This window comes from Solea solea, chromosome 17 (assembly GCF_958295425.1).
Source record: "Solea solea chromosome 17, fSolSol10.1, whole genome shotgun sequence".
Taxonomy (NCBI): Eukaryota; Metazoa; Chordata; class Actinopteri; order Pleuronectiformes; family Soleidae; genus Solea; species Solea solea.
The window spans coordinates 4,902,839-4,926,853 of NC_081150.1; the positions used below are offsets into that span (position 1 = coordinate 4,902,839).

General features: G+C 40.6%; 1 protein-coding gene across 2 annotated transcripts; it reads left to right on the forward strand.

The window, feature by feature from the left end:
- Window positions 1-18,831: 18,831 nt before the first annotated feature.
- Window positions 18,832-23,007, forward strand: zgc:153383 (uncharacterized protein LOC751751 homolog). Of its 2 annotated transcripts, none has more exons than XM_058614352.1 (5): window positions 18,832-19,006; window positions 19,284-19,496; window positions 19,709-19,775; window positions 20,991-21,088; window positions 21,174-23,007. In XM_058614352.1, the coding sequence occupies exons 1-5, from the start codon at window positions 18,938-18,940 to the stop codon at window positions 21,375-21,377; spliced, it is 651 nt and encodes a 216-aa protein (XP_058470335.1). In that variant the 5' UTR covers window positions 18,832-18,937; the 3' UTR covers window positions 21,378-23,007. The 2 variants fall into 2 exon arrangements, with proteins under 2 accessions (XP_058470335.1, XP_058470336.1); XM_058614353.1 differs by having other exon boundaries at window positions 18,835-19,006; window positions 19,284-19,490.
- Window positions 23,008-24,015: the final 1,008 nt, after the last annotated feature.

Consider the following 24,015-nt stretch of genomic DNA (forward strand, 5'->3'; position numbering starts at 1 on the left):
CTGCTAACAGAAGAGAAATGTGCTGACATTCCTACGTGGCAGGCTTGTCTGCTTTTGTGTGTTAGCTGGGGACAATGGGAGGCTCAAAGCGGCAGATCAGGCTGAAGAACCTGCAGTGAAAGGCTGGAGCAGGTTGGAGTTAGCAGAACTGGTCAGAGTAATTAAAGTGACTGTTTGGCCTGAGTCTTTGGCCCAGTGCTGCTCTCTGCTCTCTCTCCACAGTTTTAAGCTCACCTCACATTTTCCCACTCCCACTACTCACGAGTCTGTCTCACGGCCTTGGCGAGTGTCCTCCTGACCCTGCAGGTGTTGGTGGTGAAACCGATCAGGTGAGGTGAGCCAGATTTAATGTCACCCAGCCTTTTGCCAGGGGATGGGTGTGGAAGTGACAGATCTCCTGTTGTACCAGAGAAATCTGGTACTTCAAAGGTCCCTGAAAGTTCACACCCAGAGGCTGGAGGATGTGCAGTGTGTGTGTGGTGGTGGTGGCAGGCTCAGGAATGAAGCCCTCCCTCTGTGCTGCCTCTGCTGGTATGTGTTCCTGACAAGCAGCAGTCACACACCTGCACAGCAGACTCCTGCACCTTTAATAGTCTCTTGTTCACGTGCAGCCTGACACATTTTCAGAGAAGGACAATTTCCTTCTTACAGAGGCCATCTGGATCTGATGAGGCCTCCGCCTCCTCCTCGACGCATACTCATCCATAGCGGCTTTTAGCAGCCTGAAATATTCCTTTAATGGCCCACTCACCGAGTTAGATTCTCTCTTAAAGCCCTGCCAAAGTCAATGCAACCTTGAGATGAGAATTACTTGACTTAGACCTGATTGTGGACAGACAAACATGTAAAGAGAGTTTTTCCTTGATCCCATAATGTTCACAGAACACAGGGCATGAATTTCAAACTACATTTCACACGCTGACATAAATCCTCGAGCTCCCATTGTGGCTGGAATTCCAGTCGGTATGTTTCCATGCTCAGTTAAGTCGAGCTACGCTCGGAGCTCAACTGCGCCATTTCTCTAGATGGCTGTCCTGGTCGCTGTATAAAAGCATGAGCATTGATTTGATTTACCGAATGAAGTACGAGTCTACCTCTGCAACACGAGGTGGCAACATACCCCCTTTCCTCATCTTAGTATTTGGTTGAGCGATTACATTTGCTGGTGGTTGCTCAATGGTGTCTCTCTCCTATCAACTATCTTAATTATTTGGTCTCCTCCTCAGTCCAAAAATGCCGCTGTCATCTGTGTACCAGCTTCTTCTGTTATATCTTTTGTTATCAAGTGAACCAAATGCAGGAAGCGGACTACAACGCAGGGCATTGTGGGTAAACACAACCAGAACATACGGGCGTGTGTAGAATGAGTCCATTGTTGCAGTGTATATGTGTTGTATGTTCACATAAAACCATAGGATTTGATGCAGCTCCTTAAGCGCAAACTCTTATGTGGAGGAAACATGTCCTGCATGAACCAACAGATGAGCCAGTTCTTTTGTTCATTGTTTTCTCGTCTTTTCCTCAAGTAATTCTTAATGCACCTCAGGCGAGGAGGGGAATGCAAAACTGCTGAATTGAACCGAGTACCCAATTGTACCGAGTCAAGTGGACTATTAGTTGTGAATATGACTGAGTGCTTGGTCCAGTACGAGTCTGGATGCATACATGTGGTACTATTTTAAAAGTCCAGTTTTAGTCAGACTAGAACAATATTTTTTCTTTTTTCTAACATAAAGTAAATGTCCTGAGTGTTTCTGGAAGTGAGTCCAACATGCTTCTATGATTTACTCCATGTCCGCATGCTTTCAACCAATCTTTATGTGATAATCAATTCCTATTTAGTCTTTAATTCTTTCCCTTTTACCTGGTAAGTGCAACATATCAAACCAGAATTTGCAATTCACTCTGGGCATCATTGGCTGTCGTCGCTAATGCAAAGCCATCCACCATGTGCGTAGCCTCCCTATCCTTCACATTACGCCTGAAACCTTCAACTGTGTTTCAAAAGTGTGGAGAGAGAGAGGAGATGAGAAAGAATATGAGTCGTTGATTGAGACAAGTGCAGACTTGCTCCGGGTTGCACTCACGACGACAGCAAATGGGGGACGAAATCAACAATTGAGATGAATTGGGATTCGGGATGCAGTCGAGAAGCTAAACAGTGACATAGCAATAAATTGTCTACTTTGGGCTTGTATTGATGCACCTCAGCAAAGGTATATAGCATGTGAAAGCAAGGGGGACAAACAGAAATAAACCAAAGAAGACAAAGAGAGGTAGAAGCAGAAAATGGGAGCGTTTCCCCGGGAGGAAGATTTACCAGGAGAGAAACAAAGACAGGTAGAAAACAGAAAAAGAGATAGTGAAAATAATCCAGACAAATAGAAAATCTTTGTCTTTGGCAGTGTGAAAACTTAAACCCTTTAAATGATTTTTTTTTCATCAATGCAACTAGCACAGAATGCCCTGTCTTATCAGGCAAGGGTCCAACGAGCCCTTTGCCCTCACATTACAGATTTCCTACTGAGAGCAAATGGGAAACTTCGATCCTTTGTTCTCTGTGGGCCTGCAAATCTTTTCTGATCACTGGGTGTTTGTGGGGACTCCAGCTTTATTGGGATATTGTATTTCTCTTTACGGGAAATGCTGCATGCATTTGGTCAAACATACAGTAGACAAGACTGAAGAAATGATTCAATAAAAGAATTAGACAAGACAGTCATACTCCACACATTTTATTTAAAGGTGAGATTAAGGCTTTAACTGATTATTGACTACATTGATTTGTTAAATTCAGGGCTGCAATGTCAGCAGCGGGTCTCAACCTCCAAGCGGCCCTGAGGCCCTGAGGCCCTGAGGTTTTGTGTGCTGGTTGTTCTGGGTTGTCAACTGGTTTAATAAATACTCATTTGCCTGTAGGCTATATTATCAGCTTATCAACGAATGTCCTGCAGCCCGTGGCTAAGAGGAAAGGAATGGTTCTTGTAACCAGAGGGCTGCCGGTCCAAGTCCTGCGAGGGGTCAAAGGCTTGGCTGCCCTCAGAGCAATTGCTACCCTGTGTCTGGCCTGTGTGTGATGTATAATAAGAATGGGTTAAATGCAGAGGTCAAATTCATGATCACTAATTGGTGTGTGTGCAAAAATGACTAATTCTAAATGATTTATTGGTGTCAATAATAATAAAAAAATAATATATGCTGTGGTGACAAGTACGCAGTCATTGGCTTTGAATGGTGTAGAATAATGGACGTGAATTGGGTTAATAAAAGAAAAATGTCTTTCTAACCAACTTGCCAAATTCAAATAATAAACACTAAACACGCATGCACACTTTAGTGGGGACTAAAGCAGGTTTACAGAATGTAAATGCGGAATCTATTCTTCTTCTGTACTTTATTTTATCATCTTTATGAAATTCAAATACAGTGGCAAGACTAAGGAGCAGGTGAAGTTACCCACGAGATGGTAAAGCACTGATAAAGTGCGCTGAGCGGTTTTTCATGTCTTAACATTTGAGGGGGAGATGCTCATAGGGCTCATATTTTATACATGCCAAAAAAAAACCCCGAGCAACAGACTGAAGAGAATATATATAACGTGTGAAGTGGAGAATATTTGCTTTACACTGATTTAAATGATCAAAAAAAAGAGCAGCTCCTGCTAAATTCAGCAGTCACCCATTCTCCTGTAGCTATAAACCTTCACTTCTCTCTTGACTCTCTTCCTCTGTTCTTTTGCCACCTTTACCCTCCCCTGACCCCAATCCCCATCCACCACCTCACCTCTCACCTCCCTCTCCTCCTTGTATTCTGAAATGATGGCCTCTTGCTCCGCTTTCATCCAAATGCAGCTCACATGAGGCTGTTTCTTGACCCTTAAGTCCATGGACCCACTGTGAGTGTGATTACGTTGGATTAGTGGCTCCTTCCGTCTCCGGTTATCTGTTGGTGCCTCACACTGTCTTTTTCTGTTTGTTTGTTCTGTTAAGAGAGAGGGAGTTGATTGCGCGGGAGAGAAAGAATCACAAGGATGAGGGAAGAGGAGATTCAGCCCATACAGAAGGGCTGACATGATGGTCATTATTGTTGCATAATGGCCAATTATAACCTCTTCCAGTAGACAGGATTTCAAAGTGTAAGCAAAATGCTTCCTCTTTAAAGACAGTAAGTGTTTCTCTTTATCACAAAAGCTTCTGCCACACAAACCCACAAGTGTCAATTTAGTGCAGCAGCTTTTTAGCCACAGGCATTTAGACACTCTATACACACACTATAAATGAGTTTCATTGTCACTGCAGAGCCGCCTCAGTGATGATTTAAACTCAAAGTTGGATTTAAATGGAAGCAAAACTGGTGTGAATTTGTTTGACCCAATTCTAATTGTTTTGGTTTAGAAAGTATAGTGGAAATGAGTCAAAAAGGCAGCAATTTCTGCAATTTTTTTAATTTTATTTTTAGGCCAAAACCCCACATGGTGCTGCTTCTGTGTCCTTTTACAGTAAAGAAAAGTGAACAACCTTTGTTCCATCTCTTAGCACTCACGTTGCAAGTGCACCTTCACAATGTCAGGTCAAAATATCCCAGAGCATGGTGAGCCTGAATCTTCCCACGGGGACATCTTGACATTTAAATATATATATATATATATAAAATAAAGTTATATCAAGGCACCACATGAGCAACCTCTCACCACAAACCAAACCCACATCTTGCTGTTTGCACTTCAGTGTGCTCTGTTTTTGTCAAAGAGCTGCATGCTGATGAGTCTGACACTTCTAAATAGTAGGTTCATTTTCATCCACTACGGTATCGTAGTAAACTTATTGTGGTGGGAAGTGGCGCTGATATTTGTTTTTCAGTCACTTAAAAAGCAAAACTCCCCTCGGAGATACTAATGTTTACCCTCTTATTCACTTAAAAAGCAAAACTGCAGGATTCAACTCCATGTTTTATAAAATTGTGATATCAGCGTGATACCATCACAATTAATATATCACACGTAGCACAATGTTTACCTTGCTATATTTAGCATGTTAGCATAGCAACATTTTGTATATATACGTACAGTACATGTGGCTGCTTATGGTTCCAGAACATATATCTGACATATTGCCTTTACCATGTGATTTTAATGTGAAAGATAAGCCCCTGATGCAGGCAGCCCTTAATACAGATGTTTGTTGTCTGTTCCTCTGTGAATCATAGATCACATAAAAGCCATCTGTTGCCATTTTTTGAAATAAATCTCACAAGGGAAGAGTGGAATGAGGCAGAAACTGGGTCAAGAAAAAGTTAAAGGGCCTCCCTCTGCTCCCTCAGAAGATTTCCGAGTGCCCTCAACAAAAAAAGGGGAGGATAATCATTTTCATACAGTCTGTAATGTGCAGGTGATTGAGATCAAATTGGGACTCTGTATGAGACGCAGTTTCTGTCAGGACGGCTTACTGAACCGTGATACTGGCAACGTAGAAATTGAGAGGATTTCCGCACCAAACCAGTTGGTGTCATGAATACAAAAGTTGCACCAAATCAGGACTCAGTCTCCAGTAATTGTGATTACAAGAGTGTCATAATATGATATCAGATTGCTTTTTCTGATTAATTACCCTCCAGATGCATACTGCAAAGAGCCCAGCACTCAATTCAAGGACAGCCACCTGGCGTCTGCAGTGTGCCGTGAAGAGAGCTGCCTGCTCATCACTGTTTGATCCTGCAAGCGCCAGCAAACTGGTGTTTTATCAGGACGGCTAATTATAGGCGGAGAGGGATGTGGAAATGGCATCCTGCCTCCTGAGGAACGCAGCGTGCCCACACATTTGTTTGTTCCACACACACACACACACACACACCGACAGGCTGACACAGGGCGTTTGTGTTGTTGAGTATGAGGTTCCATGAGGTTTACCACTACCCATCCATCATAGGAGGGACAGGAGAGCAAAATGACACAGATAACTGCACTGCTGTGGTTGGTCAGTGACAGTATTTAGGTCCCTTGAACTCTGCGGTCTTTGTTTGTATCCTCCCATTACCTCAGATTTCTCTATTATAAGGAGATTTGTCAAAGTGAGTCGACTTTAAGAGTAAATATCTCACTATAGGCTCTTGTGGTTGCAGATTTTAAGAGTGTATTCAGGGCTAAGTTTAGTTACTGTTAACTTTTTCTTTTTCTTTTTTACAGCAGTATACTTTTTCAAAGAAAAAGGCGCCATTAGCTACAACAATCACAAGGTGGGTTTCCATCTGCCTGTATTTATGCCCATTTACAATTTTGGGGGGTTGTAAAGTTGGATAAAAAGTAAATGTGAATAAGAGAATAACAGAAACAGATTCAGTGACTAAAAAAGGACACAAGGGAAACATCTCCCCCTCTTCTGGATTTTACTGCTCTGGAAAAGAAGGGAAAAGTGAATACTTGTACTTGTATCATCATCATCATCATCACCTCCTGCTTATCTCCGCGAACCAACTGTTGCACTAGCAATTCAGCGATTTTAGGGACAGTTATTAAGATATACATTTTCAATTACAATAACAGCTTCATTTGTAATTCATTTTCATTTGCCTTTTAATCTAGAATGACAATTTAACCGATTTAAATGAATATGATAAAAAGAAAAAGAAAACGAGGATTTAAACAAATCTTCGGATTTAAAGTGTTTTTCTTTCGGCTTTGGGACAAAATGTCAGTGAAAATGAGGTTGTGCTCTAATCACGGACTAACATACAAATCCTTGGCGTAATCACAGAAATCTGGCAGCTGACTTATCAGCACTCGGCATCAGTTCATCTGAACAGAGAAATGTGTCAGCCTTCAAGTCATCACCCAACTGTCTTTCAGGTCCCTTTTATTTGCCAATCAATCAGCCTGTACGTTCATGAGTAATAAAGTCTGTGAGGAGTTGAGGTGAAGATAATCCTCAGATTTGTGTGTGTGTGTGTGTGTGTGTTGTTCTGTCTTCTGTCCAGACACACTCCCAGCATCTCAAGGATGTCAGCTGATGACGCTGAGCCCTTGGATGCCGACTTCAGGGCAGGACTCATAAAACCATAAAACGTCTGCTCCTGCAGTAAAGCAGCTTTCCACCTGCTTTAAGTTTCCTCTCCTTTTGCATTTTCTCATGTTTCCTCCGCTGCCAGATTTCCAGTATGTTGCACATCTCCTCCTTTAAGCGCAGTCACATCATATAAATTATTATAAGTAATTTGTGGTCACGACAGAGCAGCCGGAGGGGATCTTGGCTCCTCTTTTGCAGCGGAGGCCCCTCTGAAGGGCCCCGCAGTGAGCAGAAGATGGAAACATTGATGTGTGCCATTCATCTTCATGTCAGAGGTGTGTACGTCTGGGTTTGTTCTCACACGTGTGTGTTGTGCTCCATGAATGCATGCATGTGTGTGTGTGTGTGTGTGTGATGTATTTTATTGATAGATGTTCTGACAGTCGTCTTCCACCCTGACTGAGGAAGAAGAGGCAGCCTGTTCTGATTGTGAAGATCTCAGAAGCTGCAGATGTCAGAAACTAGAACTGTGAGCCGTCTGTGGATCCCTCTCTCTTTTTTTTATCCTTTTCGTTCCTCCTTTCTCATCTCCATCTTTACACATGAGAGTGCCAGAGCAGCGCAGTAATGCAGAAAGCAAATGTTGACATAGTCAGTAATTGAGGCAAATATTGGATTTCACTACCTAAACAAATATTCACTACAATATGTATGCATATGAGAGCCTCGGGGCCCAAAAGATTAAATGAAGTAAATGTGGTTAGCCTTAAAATGGTAAATATGTTGATGTTTTAATTGATCGCTTCAGTGATGAACAGCAGGAATCAAGCTAAGGCATCTGGTTGTGAACTCTGTAACTAGGATTTGTATTTTTAAGGCTTCGTTGTCTTGCCCAATTTCAGTTTTATTTTGAAATTCTAACCTGTCCCTGTGTTCCTCGGTCTCCCTGCCTACTTACCTACCCCTACCCCTACTGTGTCTTGCCAGTTCATCTTATCACTCATGAATTTCCAATAGTCTGTTGCATCACTGTTCATGTAACACACAGTGTCAGTGTCAAATCATGTGATGGAAGTGCCGCAGTGAAGCTCTTTCCTCGTCACTGAAAAATAGACTTTTGTACTTATACATAACAGCCGTTTCAAACATGTCTCTTTACAGCATATTGCCTGTGTTCATTTACATATTCAGGATTAATGATCATATGGTATTTTACATTAGTATATTTCCATATGTCCAGTCCAGTCAGTATCGGACCTGTCTCCTCTGTCCCAGAGTTTTTCGCCGAGACCTGACAGGGGTGGATTGTTTGGAGAGTGAAATGATGCGTCTCCATTTTTTCCTGCATCTGTGATTGAAAACCATCATCACAAACATCGCAATGACTACATGCAGTCGTTACCAGAGCAACTGATGCAGATATGTTGGTTATATCTGGAAACACAAGTTCCAATTTGATCACTTGCAATAAACAGTACGGACAGTCTGCCCGGGAAGATTTAGGGAAATGTGATTTCTCTGTGGCTTAAGCATAGCCGTGGTTACTTACTGTATGTGCTTCCATCTCTTTTGCATTGTTGTGCCAATGTATTTGTTCCATTGTTTTTGGCTTCAGATTATGCGCCTGGTTTTTACTTTAGTCTGCTCCCTGTCTTGATTGTTTGCTGTGATGTCTCACTTGCAGCACACGACCTTGTGCTGTCACCGGTTAAGACGAGTATATTATATAGTGCTCATGCGCAGATGTGTATGCAACCTGTTGCTCTCGTTCATTTCTAACCCATCCAATTTCATCCAATTGCCACATGAATAAAAGATTCTCATCCAGAATCTGAAGACATCTCCATAAGTTTTCTTCCTGTGCGGTTCCAGAAGTGTTTCTTATCCCAAGTGGAACAGTTCTTCAGAGTGGCCAAAGAAAAGCTAAGCGATGAAGGAAATGTGTAGGAAAAGTTTGCAGAGCTGCCTCTTTCATGTGTTTCCACCCATTTGAAAGTTGCGCCGCCATACCTCCTGTGGGACCCGCTTTCATTGTGAGAAGATATGACCCCGCATGATCAATAGGTCTCATCCTGCTTCAAGCGGGGACCTTACCCCAGTGGTCCTGGCCCCATCACCTGCTGCTGATGTTTCAGTTGAAGTAAATGGAATGAAAGACGTTGAGCTATTAATCAATATGAGAGGCTTCAAGGTTGTGATGTTTTAAAATTGGATGTGATCTGTTAAATTTGGATCATGTGTTTTGTGTGAAAGGAGGCCACTGAAAGGTTGTAGGTTTTATTTACTCCTTCACTTTCACTCACATGTTTTGTACAATCCACTCCTGCTTTGCTACTGGGCACATGTGTCCTTTTAGTTGTTTTTACCATCTTGTAAACTGATCTACAAACTGGGCACATGTGTCCTTTTCGTTGTTTTTACCATCTTGTAAACTGATCTACAAACAATTCTGTCAGTGCAAATACAGCTGCTGCATTTGTCGATATGTAGAGTGTTTACTTGAATGACAGCTGGCCTCTTATAGTGCCCTGCATGATGTCATTTATTCATTAATTCTCGACTGCTTACTCATAGGCTAAATCCCATTTCATCCCTTGCCCCTACTACCTATCCCTACGCCGCCATTTGACGTCTTTGCATGTAGGGATAGGGCGTCCTACATCAAACCAGAGATTAGTCAGTAAACTAATGTTGCCGTCATAAAGCATTGGTTTAGTAAGTTGTGTAGCTACGTTAACCATAACAAAACTTATTTGCCGTCTCTTGGACATACCATTAACACCTCCACAAGCTTTGAAGATGTTTCCTGACATATCTTTGCTTTTCTTCAGACAATTTGTGATAACAACAGCTGACTGTGGGTTTTTTGCAAAAAAAAAATACGTTGCATCTGCTTAAGTCGGTGGTGTCCAAACGTTTTTTAACGAGGCCAGATTTCATAATGTGAAGATTCCCGGGGGCCAATGGTTTTTAACAGTAAAAGTTACATTTTCAGTTTTTTTCAGTCATTTTAAATGGCAATATAAAAAAAATCTGCTTTTCCATCACATCTGGAGTCAGATAACATAATAAGATAATAGGATTGATTGGCCCGTGGGCCAGATTTTGGCCATGTCTGGCTGAAGTGATGACGTGTCACATTCTCAAAGGGTTTTCCCATTTCGTAGGGCTACATTTGAACCAATACCCTTTGTAACTCAGGTCCAAGTGGCAAGCAGCACGAGGTATGGGTCAAAATAAGAAATGGTATTGGGCCTTCGAGGGTCACATAGGGAGCTGGAGACAGGCAGATCACCAAGACAACAATTCACACTTACATCCAAGTTAGACTGTGTAAATGATCTAACTTCTATCTGCATGTTTACAAACACAAACACTAGATGGCTGGTCGAACAAGGACTCAAAATGGTGACCTAAGTGTCAGCCTGAATATATTTGCACTCTCTGCAGAATTGCAAATGTGATTACTGGAGTAAATGCAAACTGAGACACATTAAATATTTGAACCTGCGACGATTTCAAGTGTCTAAATATGATTAAAATTCAAATTGCACAATAATGAGCACCCGCAGTCACAAATAAGTTTTTCTCGTGTGTGATACATGCTTCTCTCTGCTCGGAGTGAACATTATTATATCCTTGCCCTTTTGCTCTGTTGATTCAGTTGTAATGAGCTGCTTTAATATGTCCATACAAACACAGAGGCCCTGAGTTAACTGAATGTTTTGATGTCTGGACTCAGAATGCAAACATTGGAAAATGAATTTCTGTGATTGGCAGTTTCCTTTGGAGCGTGAATTGATAACAGCAGATAAACACCTTAGAGAGTGAGAGGCACTGATTAGGATACATAGTGGATGAAGCTTAGATTTGGGGGATTTTTTTGCTTAAAACCAGGCATTAATGAATAAAGATACACATTCATGCTCAGACAGAGTGAGGTATGCTTCATGCTTGTGAATTAAGCTCCAGATAAAACACCACACAAACATACTTTGTAGAAGTCTGTTTATTTATTTCTTATTATTCGGGGGGAGTTATAATTTGCTCACTAACAATTCAAACGCATCTGTCGCAGTGTGTATGTCACCAAACTGCAAAAGGATTATAAACCCCTGATACTCTTTTGCCCTAATTGAGCCTTTTATTCTACTGTGGTTACACTGCTTTCAAAATCCACCCAAAAGCAGTGTAAGCAATGAAATTATTTTATCAGCACAGCTGGTGCCCAAAGTCTCCATGAAATAGTATTTACTATTCTCTCCTTGTCGCCTGCTGAGACGACGCCACCTCATTTCCTCCGTGTTGCTGTGTCTGTGCTGACAGTCAACGCTCCTGCTGCATGTCTGTTTGGAGTCAAAATTTGAATGCTCCTTTAATTTGCAGTTGATCCCTTGAAGAGGCAACAGACAACTTTTGTGTTCATAGCGGTCCCCGTTTAGTCATTGTTACAAAGGTCAGGACCAGAGACTGTAGATAGAAAATGGACAGTCTTCTGGTTGCAAAACTACGTAGACATGGGAAAATACACAAAATACTAATTTGTGGCCACAAAATAGGTAAAACGTGCACACAAAACACTCATTCGTAGTCGCGAAATAGGTAAAACGTGCGGACCAAATGCTAATTAGTTCCCACGAAATAGGTAGAATGTGCGCACGAAATACTAATTTGTGGCCACGAAATATGTATAATAAATAGTAATAACATTCTCATTAATTACCTGGAGAGCTGTACAAGTAAAGCGAACACAGAGGGCTGAAGTTTCGGTATGGACAGAGATAGTGTGATTAAGTTTTATTTTAGTTTGGAAATTAATTACAAAGATATTCTCAAAAACCTGACATTGCAAGGAATCATTATTAGCGAGATGCATTTAAACAGAATATTACGAGCCAGGCTACTTTACAGGTAGCAACGCAACCCCGCCTCCGCCTGGATGGATGGACATTATACCTATTTCGTGGGAACTTAATAGTATTTCGTGGCCACAAATGAGAGGTTTTTTTCCCCCATGCCATGCCTGAGGCTCCGTACAAAACAAACTATTGTGAATCCAACAGGATTTGCAAATGGATATTCACCTGACATTCACTTTCAACCAGACACAAGTACTGTCAATCACACTGGTGTCCACTCATGTTTTATTTAAAAAAAAAGAGCTGAAAACCAGTCCATTAACTCATCAGGAAGATATTTTAAATAGATCGTTTTCCCTTAGGCGTCCATTCAAATAGAGTTAATTTTGCAACAAGTGAAGTTGCCCCCTGGTGGCTAACTGCTACACCTGTCCTACTTCTGGGCTTCTCTTTGCAAACAGGACACAGGTACTTTTTCTCAGGGCTGGTGTTGTGCTTTGTCATAATAAATGCCCCTGTGTGTAGATAACTGGGTAAATGTTTTCTCTGCAGTGTTTTCAGCACACAAATAACGCAGAATCTTTGTATTATGGATCAATTTGCCATTTTTTTCTGCCAAAACTTGTCCCGGTGGGCAAGAAAATATCAGTGAAAGCAAGGCTTATAGGGAATCAATACAAACAATGCTGTCGTTTTTCTGTCGCAGTGACATTGTGCAATCAGATTTAACATCATAATGACAAGTTTCAGCCAAAACACTGTCTATTCCAGCTTTAATTTGGCAGGCAGCAAGATTAGCTGACCCCTCCTTGAACTGTGATTGTGCAGGAGGTATAGCAAAGCTGTCATTTCTCCGTGCTAAGCCGAGGACACACTGACACTGTGACGGTCAGCAATGGGCTGTCGATGACCTTCCATGGCCTTCATCGGGGTGGAAGGAGCCCCAACAACCACTTTATGGGTGATTCAGCATGTTGATTTGGCGTCAATTTCATCGACATGGACACTTGAACTTCCTTCAATACCATCCTCATTTAGTTTGGACACTTGCAATGATAGCATCCAGTCACAAGTTAAACAAACGTGTGTCGTTACCATTTAGGTCTTCCGGTTTTCTTTTTGTTATGACACATACAGACCACCGCCACCTGCTGGTAAAGAAAGTAGTTGTTCTTTTACACAGAACATGTAAGGTGTTTGCTCGGTGGCTTTGGCACATGTGCCAATCTAAGGCAGTGTTGCAGTTGTGGTGCCATCTATAGGTGAAGTTGCATATTGCAACTAAGTGAATATACTTTATGAGAAACGATGGCTGCCTTCAGGTTTCATAAAAACATGTAAAGCCCTTCCGTCAGAATTTGATTTGTCTATTCTGGGCTACTGTACAAAACATTTTCTTAACAGCGCCACCAGTTGGATAACACGGAACACAACGCTTCAACTCTCCAGCAGTTTAGACCAGACGACACCGTAGGCGGTTCAAATGTGAGTATAGCACTTAATGTGAAATTCATTGTACTTTTGACCTTTAAAACAATTATGCATGCTTGAATTACACAGGAAAGTTTACGATAGCTATTCTAAGTGTGCTTAAACCATTTTGTTGTAACGCCGGATAATGTTTTCCATCGTTTTAATTAAATGTAGCTCCAATGACGCCCTTACTAAATCTACCTGTGTTTTAAAAAAGTAGTTATTTAGGTATTGTTAATTTAGGGAATTAAGTGTTTATTTTGACGAAACCAGAGTTGATGATTTGATGAAAAAGTGATTTTCCAGCCAGACGTTTTTGTAGCCTTTATTTTTTTCTGTGCAAACATTAAATTGTATATTGTTATTTGAGATTATTAAATTACTGCCATTTTTACAGTTTGGTGGCTCTTTCTGGTTCAAATAAATGGAGAAAACAATTACAATTCCTAATTTACTGAAATGTATACGAATGTATGATGTTTTGCCAGCCATTCACTGCATTTTGAGATTTGAATGTTTAAGGGATGGGACATTGGTATATGAAGTGCTCTTACTTCACAATCTTGGGTTTGAACAATGAAGGGCGAAAAGAAATCAAGTCAATAATGTTTTTTGTGTTTCTAGTCTCTGTCTGGAACCTTGTTGTTTGTTTAAGTTCTATGCAATTTTGTTTTGCCGTACCCTATTGTGTGTTTGTGTAACTGTAAAAATTTAAATAAATCCCTGAAAATTTGGATTGCTAAAGTCATTATAGTTATATAAAATAAAAACATATGTCTTCCCTCTCACAAACTATTCCTTTTTGCTGAGAGATCACACTCTAAATTCTGTGAATAATAATTCTATGAATCTGTTTGTTGGCTGATGGTTAACCCTGGGACTAAATTGCATGCTAATACATGACAATGTCTAAACCAGAGTTACCCTGGAACAAGCAGCTTTAACCTCAATCGCTTAGGTCATCATGTTGTATTTATGCACCCATCGTGTACATATTCGAGGCCTGTTAGGAAATGAAATGTCGGCCAGAGATGGTGTTTTTACTGACCCGCGGAGCTGATACTTGTGCTGTATATCTATGGCTGATAAAAATCTGCTAGGAAAAAAAAACACGGCTGTAAATTCACCAGTTTCCAGCCAAAAGTATGCAGCGTGCTTTTAGTTCCTTGTATCATGAATCATACTGGGGGGGGGGGTTTTGTTCTTGTTTTTTTTTATTTAATAAATAGAATTAATTGTGGTAAATCAGTCAGTGTTGTTGCATTATTGTGCTGTAGAAAACTACTGCCACAGCAAAAGTCGACTTAAATTAATTGCAGGCTGCTTTTCATTCTTAAATTTATTCCGTCTTTTTCATACTTTTTTTTTTTATAGATGAGGCAACATTAGTAGTATTATATGAGTCTTATATTCCGTGGGCATGAATGCAACAGTAAGACTTCTTAGCATCATTCAGTGTGTGACTAACCTTGAGCTCAAGCACAAACTGGGCACGTAACACGATGAGTGCTCCGACATTTAGAGAGTGTCACTCTGTGGGGAGCTGAGATGGAGAAAAGTGACTGATTCATTCTAAATTTGACTAATGTGACTTTCATTAGTGAAGGGAAAGTAGTTTTAAAGCAGGAAGAAATTTGAAGATGGATGTGTGTCTCCTGCAGTGTATTTATGGCGACTGGAGTAGATGTAAACGCACTTATTTGAGTTGTTTTTCTTGATTCACCACCTCACAAAATGCCCCCATGTCTGTTCCCGTGTTTTGTAGAGCAGTTAACAACAATCCCACAGTTTCAGTGAAAAGCATGTGTGAGGCTATATAGACCTTTAACTATCTGGAAGCAATGGGCCAGTGAGAGGGATGAATCATGTCGACAGCAGAGCTCATATCACCCGTGGTGTAAAAGGGACTTTGCTGGAAGGGAACGTACCATAATATGGATGCCATCATTAAAAGCAGGGAGAGTGTTCTGCTTTGCGTGACGTGTGGACACACACACACACACACACACACACAGGACCCAAACCCACACACGTATACACAAAATACAGACAAATGGAGCTCTCCATCTTTCCTGCACACACACACACACACACACACACACTGTTTCCACAATTTGCAGAGCTTGCACAGGACACCTGAATAAACTTAGTTCAAGGTCTAGGAATAATAGTAGCGTGCAATCCTAATATACCTGCATTCTTTTGAAAGCCATTATATTGGAACTGATTTCATAAATATGCTGTTATCTAGGCGGGGAAGTCAAGTCAGTTCTCCTTTATTTAAACACAAACGACTTTCTCCCAAAGCCAGGGAAGGTGCACATGCACACACACACACACACACTCACAAACCTGACACTACTTAGTCTGCTTTTCACACCGTATTTGGTTCAGCTGAATAAAATCCTTGTCCTTGTTTTGGCTTCCTGTCAGGACTGGAGAACGCTCCAATCAAGTTAGATCTGCCTGATGAAAGAGCAGCTCCTCGGGCCGGCTACACACAAATGATTTCACACAAGTTTAATCCTGGAGAGGGCAATTTAAGGTGAGGATTCAATCAAATATAATGCACTCTCATAGAAAAATCTACAATAAGCTTGAGTGAGTGATACTTGTGGCCTTTTTTCTATACCTGCTCAAATGCCTGCAGGCCATCGCTTTGTAGTTTAAAAAACATACATTTCAAATATTAACCATTTGTGTGCCCTGGCTTTCATTTATTCTGTTTATTTATTTATTTATTCCTGAAGAAGGGGATGATGAAGGCCACATCTGCATGCATGTAAACAAGCATAAATCCACCCTGTAAAAAGTCACAGAGTTCTAAGACTTTAACTTGCAACATCATAACAGTAACCTTTTTCTAACAGATACATCCCAGTGGTCGTGATTGTACCCTTTAGAAAAATCTATAATTTGTGACAGCTCAAGATTAATAATGTTTTGCCCAATAAACAGCTGACCCGTGCAGTTGTGTGACTGATTACAAACAGCCTGCTTGAATGCCGTCGTCAGTTGTTAATGGGAAACAAGACTGCGTGAGTGTAACACAGCAAAACACCGGTTTTGATTTGAACTACAGGCCAGTTAAGGAGAGGTGAAGCACTAAATCAGCTGTAAATCAGCACAAAGTTAATCGCCACAGCTACACAAAAATGTTGCCAAGAGAACCTTTATGCACGAAAGGACCCAGGGATTTTCTGGAAATGAGAATGCATATTTTGGCTCGTGACTCATAAGACGGTGTAAAAAAAGGAAAATAAAGCTGATTTCCTTATGCACCTCAAGCAAACATGTGCGTGAAGCCACAAAATGAGGCCGACATGCATTTTTTATGGGGAAAACTTCAGCGTTTACCTCTAATGACATCATGGGTCTGAGAGTTAGTTCAGTGGGTTTGTGGCCTCCAGTAAATTCTTCCTGTTTAAGTTATGTCGCAGCTTTGCCGAGTGAGAGAAGGCATCTAAACAGGGTGATTGAATGTGCAGATGTACAGGTTCCTGCTGGTGATTTCAGTAAATCAGACCCAAATAATTCAGTGCTCACTCAGGGAAAGTCAGCTGTCGTGGTTAGATGGAGATATACTGACATCTAGTGGTCGAAAAGGGTACATTTAGGTTGTGATGCATAATGTTACAGGGGCATTAGGTGTTCAAATTGTATATTTTTGGAAAGTTGCAACACCTAAATGTAATATTACTGCACATGAAAGTCCTGCAATTAAATGGTGGAATGTAAATCAATTTTGATTCAATTTGTTCTACACGTATATACAAATAAGAAAGAATCATGCAGTATACTTTAGAGCCTGATGGTCACTGAAAAGCTGATTTGTATTGAGAATGTGTGGAATTTGTTCTATTAAAATGGGCAAATTTTTTATTTATGATGTAATTCAAGCTAGGACTAGTCAGATAAATACAGCACAAGAGGGAGAAACAGTATACAATGGCATAAAATCAAATTATAAGCAAAGCACAAGTAGTCAGTGCAAGACTGAAAAAGAACTAACTGGCATGTTTTATTAATGTTTGTATTATTTCTTTGTTTGTTATGTTATTTGAAAACAGGGACAGCACATTAATGAACACCCATGTGTAAATGTGCCAGATTGTAGCCATGGGCTAATTTCTGTCTGTAGTCCCCAGACAGGTTTATGTAACATTTTAACACATAAATTAACACCATGGCACAGCGCCTCCCCACGACCCTCGTGTGGAGGACAGAGTGGTAGAAGATGGATGGATGGATGGAATGCAACACCATAATAAACAAACAGTAATCCACAGCAACACCTATATAAAGTACAAAGTACCACCACAAACAGACATAAAACTGTAAAATGCCAATAATATAAATTGCCACTGAAGACTACACATTGCCTTTCAGAGTTCAGTGTACATTGCAATTTTTGTCCCTTATTTCCTTTGTTTTCCACATTGTTTGTTGATATATTGCTTATATTTCATCCAGAAAACGGTGGTTAAACGTGTTCACAGTGGCTGTTGTAAAGCAGGAGCGTTCACCACCAGATGATGGTTATTTGTTCCATAGTGTGTCGGTGTTGCCTGTGAACAACAGAGCAATCTTGACTGAAGACGGTGCACTTCACACTCTCCTCCAGCATTAACTCTAGATGTTCAAGGTGTAGAATTACTGATTGACTTGTTTGATATATATTCATTTAGTGGAGGTGGTGTCATATTGGTGAAATATTGAAAAGTAGCATATTATTTTCAAACAATATTACAGAAGTGGAAGGTGAAAGGTTTCTTGTACCATAATTTAGTGGGTTTAGTGTCAATGCTCCTATGATTGACCAGCTCTATACAGCAATGTATACACATGTAATAATATTAAATAAAATAGTGATATCCCTATAGTGAGTTATAGAGACTGTGGTCCCCTGAAGTTTCCTTATTTAGACAACATTAATCAGGTTTATTACAGTATTTTATGCTTTTGTATTCCAAAAATAATATATTATTAATGTCTCATTTTGTCATTGCCCTTTTCAGAGCGGCCATTTTGACATGAAATGGCAGCTATGCGCAGGTGTTACTCCTGTGTTAATTAGTAAAGCTCTTAATTAAATGTCATTGGTAACACCTGCTTGGTTTCTGTGTAAAAGGTTTGTTTACGCCTTTGCTTTTCCCTAATGTGAGATGTCAAAAATATCTGTAATGAGTTTCAAAGAGCCCCTGTTCATTGTATTGTCTGAAGTTAAAAGCAAATAACAGAGCATAAGGGGAGTGAAATAAAAGAGGGTAAAGTAAAAAAGTCAGTGGTATTGTTGTTGTTCGTTGGAACTGTCACACTAGTATAAGGCATAATGCTGCGTCAAACCACACAGACCATGTGGTTTAACATGAAAATAATAGTTATTAAAATAAGACAACATTATAAATTGTGAATAACACAACGTTCAAATTGTCGTTCGAAGAAAATAACACATTTACATTTAGCTTCAATCCCAACGCTTCTAACGTATTTTTCCTGTACGTTACGCACTTTACGGAGGGATTTCAACGTCACTTCCGGTTGCGGCGCGGGGACGTTGTTGTTGTGGGCGCAGCATCCAGAGAAGCAGGGAGGAGGCTGGGGACAATGGCCGATATATCGCTGTATCTCACTAACGTGAACGTGTCTATAGGGCAGAACATGGCGGTGGAGCAGGTGAGTTTACGCAGTGCCCTTTCTGCGCATTGTCCGCATCATTATGTCGTTAATGTTCTGTTTACAGAACGTTGTCAGTGGTGTCAGTGCCTGGATGTTGCTTGTCACTTGTCAGCTCTGCCTTAACGTTGATGGTTGGTGACCATATTACACTAAAAATTTAAAAAAATTGTACATTTATTTATTTATATGCCACGCCTATGCCACTGACTGACCCTTTCTTACATAATAATCCCATAATAATCCTGTCTGTCCTGTCTGTGACGTGTCCTCCCAGACTCTGAGTCCAGGTAAGGATTTTGAGTGTGTGGAGCTGGGGGAGCTGGACAAAAGAGGGGAGCAGGAGCAGCAGAAGGAAAAGGCTCCTCGCAGGATCATCCATTTCTCCAGCGGGGAGACCATGGAGGAGTACAGCACCGACGAGGAGGAAGGAGAGGACCAGGAGCCAGAGAGGAAGGACCTGCTGTCTTCCCCGGTTGAAGCGGTGAGGGTGAGGAATGGTGGAGGGATGGGGAATGTGTGTGTGTGTGGGCACAAGTAGCTGAATGAGGACAAGAGAAGTGGTGGAGGGAGGATTGTGTGTGAAAGAGTCACAAGGGAAGTCTTGTTTTTCTGACTCATTTACATGAGAAGAACCAGTGGCACAAACTTTGTCCTTTTTCCACTTTAAAAGAGACATGACTTTGCTTGTTTGTGTTGCAGTCAAAGATGACTTGGGGCCCGTACGTCTGGTTCCACATGTGGAGAGCTGCCACCTCAACCATATCAGGTTTGTTCATTAGGGTTATTTGCTTCCAACACCAGGTGCCACATCTGGATTGTATTATGATGCAAGATTAGTGCATCACTCAGCCTATGTGGGGTAAAATTAGGGGGTGCTGATGTCATCATGCCGGCACCGATCACCCCTGAGCTTCGTGATAAACTTGATCCTCAGCAGCTCCACAGCTGTAGCGTCAGACTTAGAGTCATCGTTATCCTTAGATGATCCTGACAAATCACTGATTTTACAACGGAGAAAAACTAATCTTGTCTTGCGCAGCACACAGGCTGCAGTAATGAGCGGCTGCATAATCTTGTCATGGAAAACATGTTTTTGCTGAAGATTTGCTTGTGGGTACTGCAGCATTTTAAATAATATGATTAACTCTATTGCTGTAGTCTAATTTTTTTTACTGTAATATATTATATTAGACACAACACAATACTTACTTTTTTTGCTGTACTGACTTAACATTATGTTATTATGTTATGTTTTATTGCTGCATGATTTCTATGCAATTAAAAGTGACTCAGAAACAGACATTTCTGAGTCAGCTTTTCATCATACTAGTCTGAGCCCATGTGGCTCAGACTACGTTGGTTTTCCTTTGTGATACACACTCTTTGTTTTGATTAAAGTATATATATGCATTTAGTTGGGTATACTAGTAATACTAGGCTTGGATGTATTTGTTTTTACTTGCGTTTGACTGAAATATACTAAATTGAAATCGCAGTGGTTTGTATCACAAACCAGGTGTCGTATAACATCTATGTTTTTCGTTGTAAAAACCACAACCCATTTTTACACATATTGTTACCACACATGTCTAAATGTGTTCACATAACACCTGTCTGTCTATTTTTCGGAAATGTTTTAAGATTTCCTCAAACTCTGACTCAAATAACACAGTGTGTTATTTGAGTCAGTGTTGTTAAACTTGTCCTAATTGCAAAATAGGAACCATTTTTGGGGGAAAAATCATCATCATTAAAAAATACATCTGAAATGAGGATTTTTTAAATCCATTTTGCTTTACTGTTTTAGTTGTTTTGCACTATGATCGTGATTGTTTTTTATTGCTGTCGATTATTGTTAGTATATTTAAGGAAGGCATCTTCATACGCCTCCTTTGGCTTCCCTTCTTCCCTGCTCAATTAGTTTTTCTAATTTTATATGACATTATGTGCATATAAAAAAAACTAGGCTGTTATTTTCCAGCGTGTGATTACCTGGGGGAGAGGATGGCCTCCCTGTTTGGGATAACTTCAGCCAAATATCAGTACGCCATTGATGAATACTACAGGATGAAGAAAGAGGTATGTTGCTGTTCTGGCAGCATGGCGTTGTGTTTTTGAATGTGTCCCATTAGCTGACGTAATTCCATGTGTTTCCCTGCATCAGACGGAGGAAGAGAAGGAGGAAAACCATCTGTCAGAGGAAGCGGAACACTCCTTCAACCAGCTACATTCTCAGGAAGACCAGGATGAGGCGATACACCACACTGAGGTTTCCACCACTCAAGCCGATGTGAGCTATCAGATGGAGATTGAAGGTCAGGTACCCTCCAGCACCACTGGGCCCCCTGTTATCATCACGGCAACCTAACCATCCTTAAAGGACACTTGAGATTTTCTGTCTGTCTGTTTATTAAAGAAGGACCACTGTCTTGTCTCACCCCAGTACCGTTCGGTTTGTGTACGACGCAGCTTTAGGTGAGCAGTGCTGCTGTGTGGTTGGTTGTGTGGCGAGGACAGCTGTGTCCACACTCCTCTGACTACCTGGTGTCTCTTTGCCACAGAGTAGCAACTGATAAAGTGATGACTGGATAGTTGCATTCAACTCGACTGGGTTTTGAGTGTGTTTGGCTCATCACTACATTGTTCAGCACATCTGGCTTTGTCAGTTGCTACGGCAACAGCCTTCCTGATGTGTGCAGGTTGTGTGTTAACCTTAACTGTGCCTCTGATGGACCGGACACTGTGCCTAAATCACCGACACACAGTCAGTGCCAGATCTAGACTAATCCTATGTTTGAAAATGAGTTCAAGGGATAGTTCAGTTTAGTTTTTAAGTCTGCCGTGAAAGGTATTTACACATAGTTAGCATCTAACTTTCTGCTGACAGAAACCTCTTAACAAATGGCTTGAATATCAAAATGTACATCAGCTTATTCTACACTATCTTAGGAATGTATTTGCGATGTCATATTGATGTTAAGACGTCCTTGTCTGTCTGGAAATTGAAGTTTGTGTCACTTTGTAAAGTGCTCATCCACTACACCAAACCCCACTGACAAAATCAGCAACTTTAGCTCGACAGCTATAGGAGTTGTTGATTTATTGCCACCTCATTTTGTGAGTTTTGTTGCTTAGGTAATCCTGAAAAAGGACACAAATTAAGAATTCTGAACTTACTGTTGGAGAGAACCATCGATCGACAAATCCTGTGTGCCCTGATGTGAAATTGCTGCTTTTCTCTAAGGACTTTGGAGTGAGAGGTTTACAAAATGACACAAACCTTGACAGTTTCCTGGTATAAAAGGCCGTATAACAGTGAGACAAAGCAGTGGACATATTCTTACACTTAAGCTGACTTTGATTTTAACACGTCGGCCATTTGTAGGTTTGCTTTTGCTGTTGCTGGCAGCCATGTTTTCACTGAGCATGTGCCTGCTTGTCAGTCACAATCAGAAGGTACCGTGTATGAGAACCTTATACAACTACACTTTAAAATCCCTGAACTATCACTTAAAAAAGAGCAACTCAGCCTAGGATGAGCATTTTCAAATATTTGATGAGTTTAACAGCAGCTCTGTTGACACGCTGGCCGTTTTAACACTCCCTCACCTGTTTACCTGTCGTCTACATTAGTCCTTATTAAGCTTTTATTGCACAGATTTAGCCTTGGTTATTAAATCATGTGTGGACCATGAGTGTAAATAATGTTTTGAAAGCGGGTTTAGATGTTCCCTGTTGCTCTTACTGGCTGCCTTACCCATTACACATATAAACATGTGGTTGTGGTAAGTAGGCTTTTGATAATGGCAGGGAGCACTGATGACACCAAGTCTGTGTACAACCTGAATTTCTAACAGTTTTTAGTACAATTTTTTAATATTTATCTATTTATTTTACCAAACTGACTGCACTTAATTCTAGCATTTTTTTACTGTTGTTTTATGAATTAACATAGTAATGCACTGTTAATAAAAGTCATTGTTGCTGTTTGAATTTTATATTTGTCTGTCCCTCGATCGGTGTCGACAGCTCAGTGATGGATGTGACAGGTCGATGTCGTTGGCAACAAAAGGGCCTGTGTTGTTGTGTATGCAGACCGCTGCGAGGTCAGAGACCCTGTTTGCCCGCCCCGCACAATGTCACCATTCTCCGGTCAGACTGGGTTTCTGTGGTCTCACATGACCTCTACTGCAGTTGTGTGTCCTCACTGATACTGACATACGGTCTCCATGTAACTCAATGTAATCTTTGCATCCTGTAATTTTCAGGGTAGAGGTGTAGTTTTTATTGAGGCTGTTTCCAAGAATAGTAGTTTTGAGAGTTAAGTGAGAAGCTTGATAACGTGCATATCTGTTTGGCCGCCACCTTCGCTCCACCAGGCCGCTCTCTTATCTGGTTTCGGTAGATTAGATTTGACTTTACTGATCCCTCACTGGGGAAATTCATTCACTTGTCAGCAGGGATGAGACAGTAAAGTACACTACGTTATATAAAAAGCAGTAGTCAGTGAACAATGGAACAGGTATGCAAAAAGAAAAAGTGTTTGATATCAAAAAGGTCTAAAAGTTCTTTTGTACATGTTTATGTATGTAAACATTTCCTATTCCAAGAATTATAAGGCCTTTTCTCACTTTGCCCCCTAAGGAATAATTAAATTTAAATGTTTTGTTGTGTCGGAAAATTGCGGCTTTCTAAATTGAATTGGTTCTGTTCTCCAGGTGTACACACATTTTACTTGTTTTATATTCTGTATTGTATATATGTGTTTTTATTATTGTATATACATATACATATATATGTGTATATACATATATGTATATATGTACATGTGTGTATGTATGTATATATATATATATATATATATATATACATATATATATTATTTTAGCGTAAATTGGCCAGATCTCCATAAGAGACTTTCTATCTGAAACAGCTTCATGGTTAAATAATAATAATTATAATACAATAAGCTGCAATCGTGAGCCATTACCTTGGATTTAAAAAAA

What these genes read in the sequence shown, in the direction of transcription:
- zgc:153383 (XM_058614352.1), top strand. Translation starts at nt 18,938, where the DNA reads ATGGCCGATATATCGCTGTATCTCACTAACGTGAACGTGTCTATAGGG. An exon ending in AGAACATGGCGGTGGAGCAG is followed by an intron (nt 19,007 to 19,283) that starts GTGAGTTTACGC and finishes GTGTCCTCCCAG; the next exon opens with ACTCTGAGTCCAGGTAAGGA. An exon ending in TGCCACCTCAACCATATCAG is followed by an intron (nt 19,776 to 20,990) that starts GTTTGTTCATTA and finishes GTTATTTTCCAG; the next exon opens with CGTGTGATTACCTGGGGGAG.